Source organism: Bos javanicus, chromosome 10, assembly GCF_032452875.1.
Source record: "Bos javanicus breed banteng chromosome 10, ARS-OSU_banteng_1.0, whole genome shotgun sequence".
In the NCBI taxonomy this organism is placed as follows: domain Eukaryota; kingdom Metazoa; phylum Chordata; class Mammalia; order Artiodactyla; family Bovidae; genus Bos; species Bos javanicus.
This window is the reverse complement of record NC_083877.1, coordinates 42,271,724-42,292,395: the sequence shown is the minus strand read 5'-3', so window position 1 is coordinate 42,292,395 and position 20,672 is coordinate 42,271,724. Positions and strand designations below refer to the sequence as shown.

The 20,672-nt window shown below is 36.5% G+C and overlaps 1 protein-coding gene across 3 annotated transcripts in view; it reads right to left on the bottom strand.

The window, feature by feature from the left end:
• Positions 1 to 20,672, bottom strand: part of KLHDC1 (kelch domain containing 1) — a 40,208-nt gene that overhangs the window by 4,715 nt on the left and 14,821 nt on the right. For all 3 annotated transcript variants that reach the window (XM_061429790.1, XM_061429791.1, XM_061429792.1), the window contains 7 exons: positions 19,520 to 19,603; positions 15,122 to 15,205; positions 14,592 to 14,650; positions 8,308 to 8,420; positions 6,770 to 6,842; positions 2,714 to 2,798; positions 851 to 903 (listed from right to left, as the gene is read on the bottom strand). In XM_061429790.1, coding sequence (XP_061285774.1) covers positions 851 to 903; positions 2,714 to 2,798; positions 6,770 to 6,842; positions 8,308 to 8,420; positions 14,592 to 14,650; positions 15,122 to 15,205; positions 19,520 to 19,603 — 551 coding nt within the window. The remainder of the gene's footprint in view (positions 1 to 850; positions 904 to 2,713; positions 2,799 to 6,769; positions 6,843 to 8,307; positions 8,421 to 14,591; positions 14,651 to 15,121; positions 15,206 to 19,519; positions 19,604 to 20,672) is intronic.

Genomic DNA, 20,672 nt, shown 5'->3' with positions numbered 1-20,672 from the left:
CTCAAGAGCCTGCTCCATTCATTTGCCCTTCATTTATTGTGTTTCCAATAGCTGACTCGCTGATGGCTTCTCCCATAATCATGGAAACAAATACCCTCACTCCTCTGGTTGTGGTGCTCACCCCCAGAAGTTATCCTGGCTTCCCCCTTACGGTACCAATGACGTCTTAGTACCGCCACACTCCACGGCACTTGCCGACCCAGATGCTCCGTGACCTCCTCACAGTGGGCAGATGCTCCATCTGCAGTGATCTCCCCCCTCAGTTTCTGCGCTCTGTTACCTCCTGCTTCATCTTTAACTCTGCTCACACTCTTGTGCCTCCTTGTCCTCTGCCTCAAATGCTATGAGTTCTTAATGCTCCGTTGTTGGCCCCCTGCTTACTCTCAAAACTCTTCCTGGGCAGAGCTGACCCACAAAGTCACACCAATAACTAAACAACAACTTTGGGGTTAAAAGAGAAATTCTATATACTAACTGAGACGCACATATATGTGTCTAGTATTAGACACTCTGATATTATACTCTAGTATAATACACTCTGATTTCAGAAAAGTTAAAATATGAAAAAGTTGGGCCTAGAATCAAGGAAATACACTATGTTTAATACTCCTACATGAACTAAATTCAATTTTAGAAACAAAAATGTGACTACACTGTATATTTTAATTTTTAGAAATTACACTGGCGTATGGTTCATCATTATAAATTTGGTTATACTCTTAGGCAGCTGTAAACTTAAATTCAAGTGATAAACTACTTGAAAAATATTGTAACACTTCCCAAAAAGGAAGAAGAAAGAAATGATCATATATTAATAACATATATATTTTAAAGTAATGAATTTTCTTACCTGAGTAATGAATAAGGCTGTGTTTGAAAGATCAATAAATCATTACAATGACCCTAATCAACATAAAAAAGGAGTTATCAAGACTTTTAATAAAAATAACAATAACATTAATAACTGAGTATTTCTATTTTATAAATGTAGAAGAAATTATGTAAAGCAGCAAATAAATCTCTAGTCACACACACACAAATATATACATACCTGCCTAGCTATACAAACACTGGGTGTATGGTTACAATTTTTTCAGTGACCCAACTTTTAACTAAGCACAGCCTATATAACTGCAAATGTTTTTTTCTTAGAACATGGTTTCAAAATGAGAATGGTAGTGGTCTTCAAGTTTTTTGTCTTTTAAGCAGAACTTTTTTTCCACGTGACTCATTTTAAAATCTCTTTATTCTGTCTCCCTTTTCCAGGTGATAGATTCCCTGGGAATTCCTAATTTGAAAATCACAGATTTGGATGATTTTTTGGATAATGACTCTCTCATCTAAAAGTTAATGGGGAGGAGTCAGCACACATTTTTCTTATCCTTTCAAATAGGTCTTTAGAATTTCACAATTTATGATCATGATTTTAATGAGAATTCATATGTTAATGATAAAGTTTGTATCCTAAATAAATAGAGATTTCTAGTGCCAAGAAAACAAAGACAAACCAAAAAATTTGCTTTTTAAATAAAGGTAAAGTTGTGGTTTTAATCTTTTATTAAAGCACTGAGTTCTTAGCCAAAGAAAGTTCTAAAACTTTCACTATACCTAACATTTGATTTGGAGGCCCCAGAACCTTACAGTAAACCAAATTCCCAGGAGAAAAGCCACCTTATTTCAGGGCTTGCCACTCTGTGGGAGCAACTCTGGAGAAAACAATGCCTGAAGACGTGAGAGGGCACTGGGGCTCTTGGGGGCGGGCTCTGGCTCAAGAGTAGCCCACCCCTGCCAGCTCCCAGCGTCAGCCATTCCCCAGCGCCTGATGCAAACCAGAGCAAGCAATCCTGAGCTCCTGGTCCATCATGTACAGACTGTGCCCATCTCTCTGAATTTCCCAGGGTGCTAGGAGGGAAAGGAAAATACTTTCCAAAGTGAAAAGTGAAAGTCAAGTCCAACTCTTTCCGACCCCATGGACTACACAGTCCATGGGATTCTCCAGGCCAGAATACTTGGGTGGGTAGCCTTTCCCTTCTCCAGAGGATCCTCCCAACCCAGGATCGAACCCAAGTCTCTCACATTGCAGGCAGATTCTTTAACAGCTGAGCCACACAAACTACAAAATCTACCCATTTATTCCTTTGACTTAAATTTTATCAGATTTTAAAATAAGAATGCTTTAACTAAACTCAATTGTAAAACAGGGGTGGATAAAGCAGTGGCAAAGGGAACATAAAATAGAAATAAAATATAAACATTTCAAAGTAGTTTCCTCATGAAGGGAAAAGCTAGCGTTGATAATGTTCCAGTTATTAAGTTAGGTAGCAAATTTCAAGAGTACTTATACTTAGTAGTTTACATATACATTATATGTATTCTTTTCATGTTTACAAATATTTTAAAAATATTTTAATTTGATAAAATTATAAATACCCAGACTATGGGAAGGGTCAAAGAGAAAAGGAAGAGTCATCTTTTTAAAGCTCTTCTTAATAACTTGACTAATGTTAATAGACCTATTTTGATTTATCAACTCCAAATATCCTGAAATGCTTCACAAAAGTCACTCATTCTGGAGATTAATCATACAACGGTGTAACATTTTGTGCCCTTCCATATTTTTCAATGTGAGAATATCAATAATCTTTTTGAACAGCCATTTAGCTTCAATAAAACAATTACTCAGAGAAAATATTTAGATATGAAAATTTCTTACTGTATCCAAGGAAAGTAAATCATCTTTGCTCCCGCCAAATACCATTATTTCATTTTCTTTTCCCAAACAGGCTGTGTGCCATAACCTGTGATTGAAAATTATAAACAGTGATATACTATCAAGGAAGAAGCTGTACATCACATATAAATCAATTTTAAAGTGAACACTCTAAAACTGAATCTATTTCAAAAGAGGCATGATTGAACGTAAGCCTGTGCCATATCCTCAAAGAGGTTAGATTTTAAAGATTCCTCTGGAATCATTAGAGACTTAAGTTCTAGGGTTCATTAAATCACATTATTTCAATGAAAGAGATGACTCCCAATAACTCTTTCATATTATATCCTTCAACTTTTTTCTAACCTCTTTCTCTCATAAATAGTATCACAAAATAAAACAATTTTAAAAAGAACTGACCAGCCTATTCCATAAACAGTTTTCTTATTGCTATCTGCCATGGCGCTATTCTCATCATTCTCTTTACATTGTCACATTAATCACTTTGGGTACAGAATACCATAACATGTTCCTCATTTGTCTGTCTCTAATCTCTTCCAGCTACATAGAGCTGATAAATAATATATTTCAAATATTTATTGTTTTTAAACATGGATATTTCCTGATCAGGAAGCATCTGTGCCATTGTTCTTAGCCTAAAATTTATGATCAACAGCTATTTCTTTTTCTGATAAATTGTAATTCCTTTCTTTTCACAAATGACCCCTCCCTCCAACTTCAGCCAAGTTCATTCATTTGTGTCCCCTAAGAGAAAAGCTTATATCTCTTTCTAGGCTTTGGTTCACCCTGTATCTTAGGTTTAGAATGAGAAGTCATTCTCTCAGAGCCTAAAAACAGGCTCAAAATCCCCAGGAAGCATTCCAAAGACCACCCAAATCGGCTCTGTTACCCTCCCTGCTCAGCACCTTTCAACATTTATGTGCTTGTTTTATAATATCTTAACTTACATTTGAAGACAAACTGCTCTATCTACTACTTCAATTGTTTGATGTAATTTGTTTTCTAACCCCCAACAAAAACTCTATAAAGTCTTTAAGGTCAAAAATGGCCCCAGTAGTGTGCCCCATGGGTAAAGCCAGTGGTGCCTGTCAACTCCATGTTCAATGATATGTTGGCCACAGTGGAAATCAGCAAATTAGGATTTTTTTTGGTTTTGTTTTTCTTGGAGAGCAGTTGTTAACTATGTACCAGCACACCACTGGAATTTGGGTAATCTAATTTTATGTTCTCCTTAAAAATGCTTAATAAGGTTTTCTGCATCCAGTAGGTGCTCAAAAACTTCTGACTAACAAAAGCAAACCCAAAATATGAGCATAATTAACTCAATACACAAATTATTTCAGAAAGAGCTAGAGCATCTAATGTTGTTTTGGAAATGGCTTGATAGCTCATATTCATGTATGATTTCATATTATTTACCAAAAGCAATGTTACGTTTTTATAAAATTCAATGTTTCTGGGGGTCTAACTCTCAGAAAACAGTACACATAATTTCTCACTTTTAGAAAATAAATGAAAAGTTTCACAAAGTCATTACTTTGTTTCTGAGAGTAATTGATTGCTTTCCTTAACAGACCAAATTGCTGAAGCAACAGATGCCTCCCAACATGTCTTTTATTACCACACAACTATTTTTAGTACATTAATTCTTTTTATTTAATTTCCACAAGTGCAAACAGTGGGATTGTGTACAATTTGTTAAAATAGTTTTCTCAAACAATCATGACACATTTAAGGACTAATGCACTTGGAACTCAGAACAGAACTGAGTCATTAGAAATTCTGTTTGGGAAATACTCTGCCCAATTCTCCAACTTGTATGTTAGAATATAAATTGTATAGATCTTCAGCAACACGCAGATTATGTTGTAGGATTGGGGACAGGGTTTTGAGGAGGGACTGAGCAAAGGAGACAGCCCTCACAGGAAGGAACAGCTTAATTTTGGAAAGAGAAAGCCATGTGTAACCTTGGCAATACTCATGGGATCCAACAGTGCTCAAGGCTCTACATATCAACTCTTTACTGGACATCTTTTACAGAAACAGAAAAGGGACCTTGCTGATAGCCACCTATATAGATGATCTGATATGATTACATAGATGGCTATTAAGCATAGTTTATCTAAAGTGAGACCTAGTGAAGAGTGTGCTAGACTGTAGGACAGTGGTTCTCAACCAGGGTCAATTTTGCCCCCAAGGGGACATCTGACAATATCTGGAGATATTTGATTGTTATAATACCAGGTATGTGTGGCAAGAGGGAGTGGGCACAACACCACTGGCATCTATTATATAAAGGCCAGAGATGCTTCTAAATATCCTAAAATGCACAGGACACCCCTAACAACAAAGAATAATTTGGTCCAAAATGTCAGTAATAACAAAGTTAAGAAACCTTTCTGTAGCATTACAAGAGGAGGATTAGGCAGCTTACCTTTCAAATTATAACTTGGAAAAGTTTGCACAAAATACATTTTGATGTTAAGTACATTCTTACTTTCATAAAAACAATTAGTATATATACACTTATGTATGTTCTCCTTACAATAAACTGTATCCCACCTGTTCTCCTCCTCACCTTGTAACCTGAAGATAGATCTGCCTCTGTCTTATCTGCCTGAGGGGAACTCTGGCCTGGACTTCATCATCTCGGAATACTGGAAAGCCTTTCCTGCCTTGATTTTGGTGACATCTAGCTTGCAACCTGATGTTTTTTCTATAGACTGATAGTTTCTGTCCTCTCACAGCTGCTCTAAACTTATCACCTAAACATTCTAATAAAGCATATGATTTACATGACACATCAGTTGAGTTCAAAGAAATCTCTTCACATAGCTCAGTTCTAACTAGTATTTTACTGATAACAGTTGTATGGCTCTAATTACTCATTAAGGATTTAAATATTAAACAGGAGCAATGAAAAATTAAACACATTCTTACTACCACTGTGGTCTATAAGTAATGCATTCACACAGACAACTGGAAGAGAACTAAGAGCTCATCTAGTCCAACTCCCTCATTGCATAGATGAAGAAATTGATGCTCAGCTTCTTCAAAGTGACTTTCCCAAGCCAAAAAACTAAGTGTTAGCTGAGCAAGGACTAGAACATTGGGTTCCTGGATTTTAATATAAAACTCTTCAAATTAAACAATATATTTCAAAAGACCCAGAATTGCTAATACATTCCACTGAATTTTTATATATAAGAATATAATAATCACATATGAAGTTATGATAAGCTCTAAATGTATTGTGCATATTAATATATACACAATGTATATATATTTTCTCAGGCCTTTTTCTCAAGTATGTTACTTGTTATTTCTTAAATTTCTGAAATACATAACATTAGTTTATGCATTAATATATCATTAATTAGCTTCACATTAATATAAATAATCTATAGTAAAAAATTCTGGAATACATGACATGAAAAGGAATAAAACTACTTGAATCTCCTATGAATATATCTTCATTACATTCAATCAAATTAGAAAAAATAAGAATTACAATATGAATGTGATTTTCTTTGCAGTCTAATAATGGTATATTTTTCTACAATTTTTTACTCTATAATATACCACAAGTAACTAATACATTTTCAAGAAATTTACATTAATGAGTACATCAGTTAATAAAATAATAATCTGTCATCTACTTGATAAACATGAAAGCAACTTCCTCATTAAATTTCTATAAACCACTTCAAAACCCAACTACTAATAAAGCCAACCTCATTTTCATCTACTTATTAAAAATATTAACATTATATGAGACTTTCAATTTCTTACCCTTTTCATATTTATCAGGCAAGATTATGCAGTTAGCTAAAAGAGTAATACTTTCAAATATACAAATATGGATAGAAACTGAATATATCCTTTCTACTATCTATTATTTGGGTAATATGAAGTTTATTTGAAATATATCCTTCCAAATGGTTTCTTGCTTTAATGACAAACACTATAAATTTACTGCTATATTTTAATACTTTAAAATTCTTAACTATTTCAATATTTGCCAACTTTTGGACTTACCTGGGTTTTGTTTTAGGTAAATGTGTAAGCTGTTTCCAACAATTTGTTATGACATTATGAATCCAACCATCACCTGCAATATTATGACAGTTTAAAAATTAAGATCAGGTCTTTGGGATAAAATTTTAATTTTTTGCCCCAAATTTATCATGCTACATTTATATGACTATCTTTTGTGTGTGTGCATATTTTATCATAAAAATTCTCAGACATGGACAAAAGTCAGGTGAACATGACAATGAACTTTCACATAACCCAGATTCAACAACTACTGAGATTTTGCCGCATGTGCTCCATTTATCTCTTTTTGTTATTCTTGCTGCTGAATTATTCTAAAGCAAATCCTAGCTCTCTTATTATTTTCCCCATACATAGTTCAGTGAGCATCACTAAAAAAAAAAACAACAAAAAACTGGACATTTTGTAAACAGCCACAATGCTGTTATCATTTAACCACAATGCTACAGTCACAGCCAAGAAAGCTACAAGTGGTTTTTTGGGATCATCTGATACCCACGTGACTGTATCTTAAGCTGAATCTCTAAGGTAAGAAACTGACTGGACTAGGAGTTTGAACTATGACAAAAACCAGCATATAGGGATCTGAAGCACTAGAGCTCATGAAGATATATTAAATAAACCCTAGTGTAATGGGTAAATGTTAATTTTTTTCTTCCAGTTTTATTATTGAGATATAAGTGACACACAATACTGTATCTAAGATGTATCGATGTTAATTTTTAAATTAGATTCCCTCTTTTAATTAAAAAACCCACAAATTAGACAAGTATAAAAATCTACAAAAACTGGCTGCTCCTCCAACCAGCATCTGAAGTTTCCTGGCCAGCAGACTGCCAGGTACACAGCTGATGCTCAAGAGAAATTTTTGTTGGAAAACAAGTAATTGTTTTTACAGCCTATATAAAAGGTCTTAATGGTATATAAAGTATCTTAAGGAAACTGTCTCTAGCTATAGAAAACTCTGAAGTAAATTACAAAACACTTAATATGTCAAACTAAGTGAATAATTCTTGGTCATTTGTCTATCTTGATGCCACAATTTTTACTGCTGAAGAAAAACTGGGATACAAACTCACAGCTGCTGGAATCAGTAGTGTCAGGAGTTAAAAATACTCTAGCTAAGCACTTTCTTTATACTTCTGGAACAAAAAAAGAAGCAACTGGCATTCCCATCTTGCTTTTCAGAGCCTTCTGGGAAAGGCTCTGCTTCTAATCCCTATTCTAGACTACAGCGTAAGCATCTGGATCAAAAATTAGGAGGACACAAAATCACAGAATACTATAGTTGAAAGGGGCTTTAATTCCCCTAGGTTCAACTACTTCCTTTCCCTACACCCAGGTAACAGGAGACCCTAAAGAGAGGTAAGGGTACAAAAGCAAAGGGGCCTTCTAATTCTTGATGTGACCACATAGTTGGGGATAAAGGTAAACTATAAAATCAGAAAAAAGATACCATAGTATCAAATACAATCAGGTAAAAAGAATAAGATGTTAATTGTAGGCAAACTTCAGCTTACTTAATGGAATATTGTCTGCACTTAGTCCACCAAACAGGAAAAGCGTATCATCAGCTATTGGTGTTAAAGTATGCCATGACCGATGTTTAGGGTTTTCTCCATTAATAGGAATCCTGTGGTGAGGGAAAAAGAAGAAAAGTCTAGTCAAAATAAAAGGTTTTTGATCATCTCAGATCTCAAAAGAAAAAACTGCCCTTTCCAGTTTAAAAAAATTTGATTCTACTAATCCCACCAACAAGAATATTTTAAAACATTCTTAAATTCTTAGACAAATTTACGCAATTTCTTTCCTTGTAACGTCCATCCCTCTTGGCCACAGAATACAGACTGAAAATTTAAAAAGTTAATTCCTAGTTATTCACAATGCATACTGAGCATCATTCCTACAGCAACCGAGCTGGATCCTGTGGGCCTCCTAGGCACAAAAGCCTTTCTGCGTCCCCTTCTCTGAGTTCAAAAAGGCAGGTTCAGTTCGGCTCAGTCCTGTCCCACTCTTCGCTACCCCATGAATCACAGCACGCCAGGCCTCCCTGTCCATCACCGACTCCCGGAATTTACTCAAACTCATGTCCATTGAGTCGGTGATGCCATCCAGCCATCTCATCCTCTGTCATCCCCTTCTCCTCCTGCCCCCAATCCCTCCCAGCATCAGGGTCTTTTCCAATGAGTCAACTCTTCGCATGAGGTGGCCAAAGTACTGGAGTTTCAGCTTTAGCATCATTCCTTCCAAAGAAATCCCAGGGCTGATCTCCTTCAGAATGGACTGGTTGGATCTCCTTGCAGTCCAAGGGACTCTCAAGAGTCTTCTCCAACAACACAGTTCAAAAGCATCAATTCTTCGGCGCTCAGCCTTCTTCACAGTCCAACTCTCACATCCATACATGACCACAGGAAAAACCATAGCCTTGACTAGATGAACCTTTCTTGGCAAAGTAATGTCTCTGCTTTTTAATATGCTATCTAGGTTGGTCATAACTTTCCTTCCAAGGAGTAAGCGTCTTTTAATTTCATGGCTGCAGTCACCATCTGTAGTGATTTTGGAGCCCAGAAAAATAAAGTCTGACACTGTTTCCACTGTTTCCCCATCTATTTCCCATGAAGTGGTGGGACTGGATGCCATGATCTTCATTTTCTGAATGTTGAGCTTTAAGCCAACTTTTTCACTCTCCTCTTTCACTTTCATCAAGAGGCTTTTGAGTTCCTCTTCACTTTCTGCCATAAGGGTGGTGTCATCTGCATATCTGAGGTTATTGATATTTCTCCTGGAAATCTTGATTCCAACTTGTGTTTCTCCCAGTCCAGCATTTCTCATGATGTACTCTGCATATAAGTTATATAAACAGGGTGACAATATACAGCCTTGACGAACTCCTTTTCCTATTTGGAACCAGTCTGTTGTTCCATGTCCAGTTCTAACTGTTGCTTCCTGACCTGCATACAGGTTTCTCAAGAGGCAGGTCAGGTGGTCTGGGATTCCCATCTCTTTCAGAATTTTCTACAATTTATTGTGATCCACACAGTCAAAGGCTTTGGCATAGTCAATAAAGCAGAAATAGATGTTTTTCTGGAACTCTCTTGCTTTTTCCATGATCCAGCAGATGTTGGCAATTTGATCTCTGGTTCCTCTGCCTTTTCTAAAACCAGCTTGAACATGAGGAAGTTCACGGTTCACATATTGCTGAAGCCTGGCTTGGAGAATTTTGAGCATTACTTTACTAGCGTGTGAGATGAGTGCAATTGTGCGGTAGTTTGAGCATTCTTTGGCATTGCCTTTCTTAGGGACTGGAATGAAAACTGACCTTTTCCAGTCCTGTGGCCACTGCTGAGTTTTCCAAATTTGCTGGCATATTGAGTGCAGCACTTTCACAGCATCATCTTTCAGGATTTGGAATAGCTCAACTGGAATTCCATCACCTCCACTAGCTTTGTTCGTAGTGATGCTTTCTAAGGCCCACTTGACTTCACATTCCAGGATGTCTGGCTCTAGGCCAGTGATCACACCATCGTGATTATCTGGGTCCTGAAGATCTTTTTTGTACAGTTCTTCCGTGTATTCTTGCCATCTCTTCTTAATATCTTCTGCTTCTGTTAGGTCCATACAATTTCTGTCCTTTATAGAGCTCATCTTTGCATGAAATATTCCTTTGGTATCTCTGATTTTCTTGAAGAGATCCCTAGTCTTTCCCATTCTGTTATTTTCCTCTATTTCTTTGCACTGATCGCTGAAGAAGGCTTATCTCTTCTTGCTATTCTTTGGAACTCTGCACTCAGATGTTTATATCTTTCCTTTTCTCCTTTGCTTTTTGCTTCTCTTCTTTTCACAGCTATTTGTAAGGCCTCCCCAGACAGCCATTTTGCTTTTTTGCATGTCTTTTTCTTGGGGATGGTCTTGATCCCTATCTCCTGTACAATGTCACGAACCTCATTCCATAGTTCATCAGGCCCTCTATCTATCAGATCTAGGCCCTTAAATCTATTTCTCACTTCCACTGTATAATCATAAGGGATTTGATTTAGGTCATACCTGAATGGTCTAGTGGTTTTCCCTACTTTCTTCAATTTCAGTCTGAATTTGGCAATAAGGAGTTCATGGTGTGAGCCACAGTCAGCTCCTGGTCTTGTTTTTGCTGACTGTATAGAGCTTCTCCATCTTTGGCTGCTGGAGCCCCCCAAAATGAAGTTTGACACTGTTTCCACTGTTTCCCCATCCATTTCCCATGAAATGATGGGACCAGATGCCATGATCTTAGTTTTCTGAATGTTGAGCTTTAAGCCAACTTTTTCACTCTCCACTTTCACTTTCATCAAGAGGCTTTTGAGTTTCTCTTCACTTTCTGCCATAAGGGTGGTGTCATCTGCATATCTGAGGTTATTGATATTTCTCACATCTTGATTCCAGCTTGTGCTTCATCCAGCCCAGCATTTCTCATGATGTACTCTGCATAGAAGTTTAATAAGCAGGGTGACAATATACAGCCTTGACGTACTCCTTTTCCTATTTGGAACCAGTCTGTTGTTCCATGTCGAGTTCTAACTATTGCTTCCTCATCTGCATACAGGTTTCTCAAGAGGCAGGTCAGGTGGTCTGGTATTCCCATCTCTTTCAGAATTTTCCACAGTTTGTTGTGATCCACACAGTCAAAGGCTTTGGCATAGTCAATAAAGCAGAAATAGATGTTTTTCTGGAACTCTCTTGCTTTTTCCATGATCCAGAGGATGTAGGCAATTTGATCTCTGGTTCCTCTGCCTTTTCTAAAACCAGGGCAGGTTGAAACAGTTGCTAATCAGGGAAAGGAGCGGGTGTAGAAACAAGGGAAGAGTAGTGAAGAATCAAAAGTGCATTCTTGGGGCAGGGTCCTGGTTCCCGCCTCAAGGGATGTAGCACTGAAACCCTCACCAAATGGAAGATGTTAACTACTGGATGAAGCATTCATCATGGCAGAGAAGGTCACAGTTGGCCCGTCATCATCTGACATCTCTGGACTGAAGGAATGTGGACCTTGCACAAACCCTGATCCTTATCAGCAGCCCTGTTCCTGGACTGTAAGACTCCTCACAAGCTCCCTTGGGTGGGGACCCACAGTTTTGAGGGCATTAGCCCACTGTGGGCCCCTTTGCCTGACAAAGCAATAGAGCTATTCCTTTTTACTTCACCCAAAACTCTATCTTTGAGATTTAATTCACTGTCAGTGTACAGAGGCCAGATTCGGCTTCCCTGTTGGTAAATCAGTAAAAACTTCTTTAGGTTTTCAATGCAATTATTTTCATGTCTATCATTTTTGACTGTTGTTACATGTTTAATTTTGTATTTTCAGCTGACTACGGGATTTTGTTGTTTTTTACTTTGGTCTTTTTATTATGGAATTTCCTGAAAATACTAGCTACTCTAACTGCAAAATAAAAGCATGCAAGCCATTCCAGATCCAGGATAAACCTCTAAAGATTTCAAACAAATATTGTCATATTCTTAAAATAAAAACATAAGCACAAGGACTTCCTGGTGCATAGAACACAGGTTCAAACCTTGGTCAGGGAACTAAGATCCATTGAGGCCCAAAAAAAACCACACAAAAAGACCATAAGTGCAAAAGTTTAAGTAATTTAGGAAGTGAGAATAACATGGGCCTGTGGTAGAAGATGTAATTTGTTTTTTCCAAAATGGACATGTTTTTACTGCTTTTATAACTATTAAAAAATACTTGGGTTACAAAATGTTCAACCACAAAATTATTTTTTATAAAGGAGAGTTCTGTAATCCTGTTCTCCAGCAATAAGAAATCATAATTTGGTATATATCTTTCCTGACTTTTAAGCACATTTAAACATATTTATTAAAAATATACAAATAGGATCACATATTCTGTTCTGTAAATTTTTTCACTCAATTAGTATGTTGCAGAATATTTCCATGAAGCATAGTTTCCTTTGGTAATGGAAGCATGGCAGTTCACTGGGCAAATGTATCATGATTTAACAGACCCCACTTATGGACATGAGGGTTGATGTCATGTTTTTGCTTTTATAAATAATGTTGCCATAAACATCTTTGTTGTGTATGCACACACATATACACATATGTGCACACATATAAACACCTGTCCAATTTTTGTTTTAGGAGGAATTTTGGATCAAAGTAGAAATTCCATATTTTAAACACATTGCCAGATCACCTTCCAGAAAACTGTACAAATTTAAACACCCACTAATTGTGTTGTTACAACCTAGGATACACTGGTCATTTGTAATTATTCTTCCTGGTAAGTGAAAATTATTATTTTTATTTCAATTTCTTTAATAATTTATGAAGTTGAACATTTAAAAAATAATTTATAAATATTTGTATTTCTTCTATGAGGTGCTCATTCACGTTCCTTGTTCAGTTTTACTGTATTGTCTTTTTTTTACTGATTTTCTGAGTTCTTGTGAATCACAGCCCTTGCTGTTAGAATTACTGTAAATATTACTTCTAGTTTGCTTTTTGCTTGCATTTTCCAACTTGCCTCTTAACTTTTTATGGTATATATTTCTACACAGAAATATTTAATTTCTACACAGAAACATTTAATTCTTAAGTGGTCTTATCAGTCTTTTCATTTATGAATTTTGGGTTTATATCATCTTTAGAAAAGCTTTTTCCATGCCAAGATTTTAAAGATAAATTGTTATATTTCCTTCTAGTACTTCTGTGGTTTCCTTTTTTAATAGTATTTGTACTTTGGCATAATGTGTTGGCTTGAAGCTCAACATTCAGAAACTAAGATCATGGCATCTGGTCCCATCACTTCATGGGAAATAGATGGGGAAACAGTGGCTGACTTTGAGGGGCTCCAAAATCACTGCAGATGGTGATTGCAGCCATGACATTAAAAGATGCTTACTCCTTGGAAGGAAAGTTATGACCAACCTAGACAGCATATTAAAAAGCAGAGACATTACTTTGACAACAAAGGTCCATGGATGTGAGAGTTGGACTGTGAAGAAAGCTGAGCGCCGAAGAATTGATGCTTTTGAATTGTGTTGTTGGAGAAGACTCTTGAGAGTCCCTTGGACTTCAAGGAGATCCAACCAGTCCATCCTAAAGGAGATCAGTCCTGGGTGTTCATTGGAAGGATGATGCTGAGGCTGAAATTCCAATACTTTGGCCACCTCATGCAAAGAGTTGACTCATTGGAAAAGACTCTGATGCTGGGAGGGATTGGGGGCAGGAGGAGAAGGGGATAACAGAGGATGAGATGGCTAGATGGTATCACCGACTTGATGGACATGAGTTTGGGTAAACTGCTAGAGTTGGTTATGGACAGGGAGGCCTGGCGTGAGTCGGACATGACTGAACTGAACTGAACTGATGGCTCTGATTCTATCTCATTATGTGAACAGCTGAATTGATAGCTAAATATATTATTCTATTTCTAAATATATATTAGGAGCAATAAAATCTGATTTTGACTCATTTATTTGTTTGTTATCTGACTCCATTAAAACTTCATTATTTCTTAAAGACCCTTAAGAATTTGTAATATAAAACCAGTAATTTCAAAAAAAACCCAGTACTTTCACATAATCAATTTTTAACTGTTAGTGTTCTCATGTTTTAGGTAGCCTGATTAAAGAACAAAATCTATATTTATATCTATATATTCCTTGCTTAGGCAAACAATCAGAAGGGGAAGAAAACATCTGTTCAGTTTTACAGACCCAAATTTGGATTATAGCACGCATGTGCAGACACACACAGACACAGAAATACCTATCGGTTAAAACAATACTTAGAATTTCGAACTTACCTTCCAGACCAGGTCCAGGTATCTAAGTTTAGGTAGTGCAAATCATTCATCCTAGTTTGCTAAAATAAAAATGTATGAAATTGGTGTTTTACATATTTAATGGACTTAAATTTTGGCTTTAAAATAAAGTCATATTAAAAATAGATCAACTCTATTTTACTTAATATCAGAAGTTTACATATTGGGAAACAATGCTAAGCATTAATAAAATAGCATAGAGCTACCAAATTAATGTGTCAAGGGAGAAAGGAAAAAATGAGTATAAACTAATAAGATTTAGATAATAAGAGGTAAAGTTTTTCTGATAAATCACTTAAGTGAAGGATTCTCCCCATTAAAATATGATTTATAATCATCTGTGATTACTCAGATACGGTCTGTTCAGGTAATAAGAGATTTTTAGAAATTATTATTGAATGGTATTTTAATCTCCAGACTATCTGAATGTTCAGCTATTCCACAAAATCAAAGGATAAATTTTTATAGGAAACATCAAACAAAAAAAGACCATTTCCATAAAAAACACTAACCAAAACACGTCCGCCAAAGATATAGCCCTTATTTCCAAGAACTGCACACGTATGCGCGGCTCGTGGCTGTGGTGGAATGCCACCCTGCAAGCAGAGATCAGAAAACATAGCACAAAGGCTTAAAACATCTGTAAGTTACATTCCTATGCTCAGTATGCAAAACACTTGCTGCTAAGTTACAATTATGTATGTAACTTAATTAAAAACCCTAATGCAAAAGTTTGTTCAAGGTAGTAAGCAATTATAGACAAATACTACTCTTAAGGAATTAATTCACTCAGATGTTTACTTTTTTTTAATGTTTTCCTTAAATACCTGACACTATTTGGCAGCATGAGATTTCACATTAATTTTAGCTCAAAATGTAAAGATTTAAAAATTAAATTTAAAGACATTCTCTTTGTCTCTCTGACACACCCCACCCCTTCTTTCCTCTCTTTTTTCTCTCTCTCACACACACACATACACAGAGTTAATAATATGAATGAGCAGTACACAGAGTGGTAATCTCAGAGACTCTAATAAAAAAATTAAATCTGTCCCTGGAGACTCTTGGTGCTTCAAATTCCACAATAAGAACTTTACTCTTGGCTTAAGCCAGTGTTTTATCTCTTACTAAAACTCTTGACATTAACTGATAATACACCTTTATCCTTTACTTTGAATAAATATAGCAGATCTGTTCTTCAGAGAAGTTTTAGATTGGTGGGAAAAAAGTATAATGAGTAGATGAATGAATAAAATATAAATAATATTCTGCATAATTTCCACGTGTTCATGATGAGTACTTTTCTGTTTGTATTTTTCATTCCAAATTCTGAAGGAACCCAGTATTTTCAGCTCATTGGCTACCAAATGTGGGCATATAAAATTTAATCTCTGCATCAAAGATCATAACTTTCTACACTTTTCAGGTTTACTTGAATAACTATAAGGTCAACACGGTAAGAAATAATTCTGATATTGCCTATATGTGTGTGTTAGTTGCTCAGTTATGTCTGACTCTGCAACCACATCGACTATACCTCACCAGGCTCCAAAGTCCATGGGATTCTCCAAGGCAAGAATACTGGAGTGGGTGGCCATGTCCTTCTCCAGGGGATCTTCCTGACCAAGAGATCGAACCTGGGTCTCCTGCATTGCAGGCAGATTCTTTACCATCTGAGCCACCAGGGAAGCCCCATTACCTATATAAGACTTTTAAATAAATGAGAGGGAACCATTTGTGTTGTGGTTCCCAATACTTTAAGCAAAACAAGTTTTAGTAGGCAGTCTCTGATGTGAAATTTTAGAAAAATTCTTTTACTACATACATGTTCATTATGAAATAAATGTTGACTTTCTTTTTTATTTATGAAATACATTTAATAGCCAATCAAAGCTTCTGAATAAACTGGGTTCATATCAGTCCAAACAAAAGAAAGTAATGGCATTTGCATTACTATGTGAATGTGTAAACTGTGCAAACGATGCACGGTGCTTATTAAGTTGTTTGAAATACTCAAAATCACACAGTTCTGTTCTCATAGGGTTAAGCATCCTGTGTAGGAAAACTCTTTCCACCTTCCACTTTATGGATGACACACTATGTGTGTGCTAAGTCGCTTCAGTCATGTCTGACTCTAACTCTCTGTGATCCTATGGGCTGTAGCCCACCAGGCTCCTCTGTCCATGGAATTCTCCAGGCAAGAACACTGGAGTGGGTTGCCATGCCATCCTCCAGGGGATCTTCCTGACCTAGGGATCGAACCTGGGTCTCTGGCATTGCAGGCAGATTCTTTAAGTATTAATAACCAATGCATCTCCTCCATTGGCAGGTGGGTCCTTTACCACTAGGGTCACCTGGGAAGCCTATGTCACACTCTATGGCTTATCTAAAAGTACACAGCTCTTTCATGACACAATTAGAATGCAAATCCAATTTCTTCAACTTCAAAACAAGTAACTGTTACACTGTACCAAGTTACCTTGCACTTTGATGCAGGTATTTAGGAACAATGAATTAATTTAAGCAAGTCTCTAGAAAATAAAACAGATTCTAGCTGCAACCATATCAGAAAAACTTTCAGATAGAATATAAACAATGTAAGAGTTCTTTGTTGGAGTACATTTGTTGGAGAAGACTCTTGAGAGTCCCCTGGACTGCAAGGAGATCCAACCAGTCCATCCTAAAGGAAATCAGTCCTGAATATTCATTGGAAGGACTGATGCTGAAACTGAAGCTCCAATACTTTGACCACCTGATGCAAAGCACAGATTCATTGGAAAAGACTCTGATGCTGGGCAAGATTGAAGGCAGGAGGAGAAGGGGACGACAGAGGATGAGATGATTGTATGGCATCACCAAGCTCTGGGAGTTGGTGATGGACAGGGAAGTCTGGCGTGGTGCAGTCCATGGGGTCAAAAAGAGTCAGACATAACTGAGCGACTGAACTGAACCGAAGAACATATCTGAAGAAATGATCAGAGGTCACAGTGAAAATATTGTCCAACATTAACTAAAAGTGTCCCGTGCCTGTTAGGCTGTTGGCACAGAAGGGTGGAAGGGATACGAACTACGGTAAGGAGAGACAGTCACAGAAAGACCTGAAGTCCCAAATAACTTCCTATAAGCTACCTCAGCTCACTGATCCAATTCTAAAACTATGTGTGCAGTAGCTCCAGATTCTTGCTTATTCTCTAAGGAAGCAAAGGGTTAAGAAGCCTGAAAGAGATCTAGGATGAGTTTTAGTAGATCCAGTGTCAATAAAATTTCTTTCCACTTGCTTACTGATATGAAATTATTTTAAGAGAGACAAGATGCTTTTATTTCATTAACACATAAATCTTATTTATTTATTTTTTAACTTTACAATATTGTATTGGTTTTGCCATATATCAACATGAATCCACCACAGGTATACACGTGTTCCCCATCCTGAACTCTCCTCCCTCCTCCCTCCCTGTTAACATTCAAATACTGACTGCAGGAAACTTCCATCAACAAATATGATTGACTGATAGTTGATCAGTTCCAAAATTAGAATAGAACAGAAGAACATTGGAAATGTGAAAGCCACTGTTAGGAAAAAGAGGATGCTGAGATGTGTCAAGCCTTGTAACACTTTTTATTTTGCATAGAACTTCCCTCACTTCCATTTACAGAAGCTGAACTGCAAGGAATTTTATGCATATATGCGTGTTGTGGTTTATTCATTAAGTTGTGTCCAACTCTTTTGCAACCCCAGGGACTAGAGCCCACCAGGCTCCTTTGTCCATGGGATTTTCAGGCAAGAATACTGGAGTGGGTTGCCATTTCCTTCTCCAGGGGATCTTCCCAAACCAGAGATCAAACTTGTATCTCCTGCTTTGTCAGTGGATTCTTTACTGCTGAGCCAACAGGGAAGCCCACATGCATGTTAGTGGACAAAAATTTGGTCTTTCCCTAGGCTATAGCAGCATCACCTAGCAACTGTTCTTTTCATAGCATTGCTTGCATGACTCATAACTGTACTTGTTGACAATCCTCCAATCCTCTCAAATCCTCTCTCCTCTCTTTTAAAATTGCAGAGAATAGAATTTGAACCAAATTTTGGTTTTGTTCAAAAATTCGAACAAAAATTTTGTTCAGTATTTTATTCTGCACAGTTCCAATGATCTGACCAATCACAATACCTTGCTCCCCTAGGGACAGGTCTCAGACTCAGGCCTGGCCAATCATACCCTTGGCAACGGGGATTGATATAGAGGAGGAACACACCTAAGTAGAGCCAGAGTCCTTTCTCTAGGGTGAAGATACAGACATTGAGAAAATACACCAACAGAAAGAACTGCTGGTAGAGGCAGGGCCATATTCCCTCGTAAATGAGCTGGCCAGTCTGCAGCAGACAGAATAAGCTAGCACACAGAGAAGCAGGGAGAAGCCAATAGAAAGATGGAAATATTGTGATGAGGTTGGGTAACTTGCTCCAGTTCCTAAGGCCCTGGTCCCTGCAGCTTTTCCACTGTGTGAGCCACTTCAAAATATACCTCCCAGCTATGCAAGAATTCTTTATGGCTTAAACTAATGTGAATTTGTGTTTGCTCACTAGCACGTGAAAGAGTATTAGGATTTCATGAGTTTATGAAACATGAGCTTTTCAAAATCATGAACTTTGTTACAAAAGGACTCTTAAAAAGAGCCTTCATTAAATCAGGGCATTATACCTGTGGGTAAAGAATGATGATGGCTTTTCTAGAAAACCTTAACCTGAAGAAAAACATGTGATAAAAAAACAGTAAAAGTGACTGCACTCAAGAGAACCCCTTTGTATATGATTACAAACTCAATTACTAACAGCCAATAACTTAGTAAAAGAAATTCACTTTAAAAGTGTTAATGAATATAAAAACATAAAGGTAACTTTTCACAATACTTACTTTAATTTCGGGTTGAAGCCAACTGTGTGTCTTTGTGTCAAATATGTGAACATCATTATGCCATCCCCAGAATATCTGCTCTTCCTAAAACATAAATTTTTTAAATATTTTAAAAGTTTTTAATGACTTTTAGATTTGTATGATAGTTTCACTGCATATTTACTGGTGAACTAATAGACATTTTTACAGAAATAGAGTCAAGTGTGATGATAGTTATAAACTTAACGCTCACAAAGTGTGATCCCTAGGCTATAGCAGCATCACCTAGCAACTGTTCTTCTCATGGCATTGCTTGCATGATTCATCACTGTACTTGTTGATAATCCTCCAATCCTCTCAAAGGATTATCTCTTTGAAAATTGCAGAGGATAGAATGATATTTAGATTTGAAAATCTGTTTTCCTAAAGTACATGTGCCAAATTTCTAATCTTTGCTGTTAGAAACTTTAGGGAACAGTGGTTCTGTTTGTAAAAGAATTCTAATCACTTAATTAAGCAGCTTATTCTTATACATTAAATGTATGCTTACTCTCCTTTGTCTTCTAGGAAGACTTGGCAAGGCAAAGATTTAGCAGTTAGACTGTATTTAGTATCTTCCGCATTGTTGAAATCTTCTACCACTACTCAAGCTTACCTCTGCAGCAGTTTTGTGTTATACGTCAGGACTATATCATTCATTTTCATTAGGACTTGTCAAACAAGTCAAATAAACTAAATAATTTACCTAGTTCAGAATCTAAGAGAAAAAAAATCTACCTGTACACCATAAACTTCATTAGCCTAACTATAGGCTAACATTAGCCTATAGTTAGAAAAAAAATCTACCTGTACACCATAAACTTCATTAGCCTAACTATACTAGTTGAGAAAAAAAATGAGAGCTTTCACTGATGAGTAAAAATAATTAGACATAATTAGTAGGAAGTTATGTTACTAAAAATTATCAGTAATACTGTAAGTAGCAAAACTTAAAAGATACTTCATTTTAAAAACTCAAAAACCATGTAAACCACTTTTATCACTTAAAGCCATTCAATTTTATTAACATATATTAATTTCACACATAGTCTAAGTAAAGCCTATGGAGAAATTTTAAATACCCATATACAAAGAGATATGCATGAAATATACATATATCTTTACATTAATAATG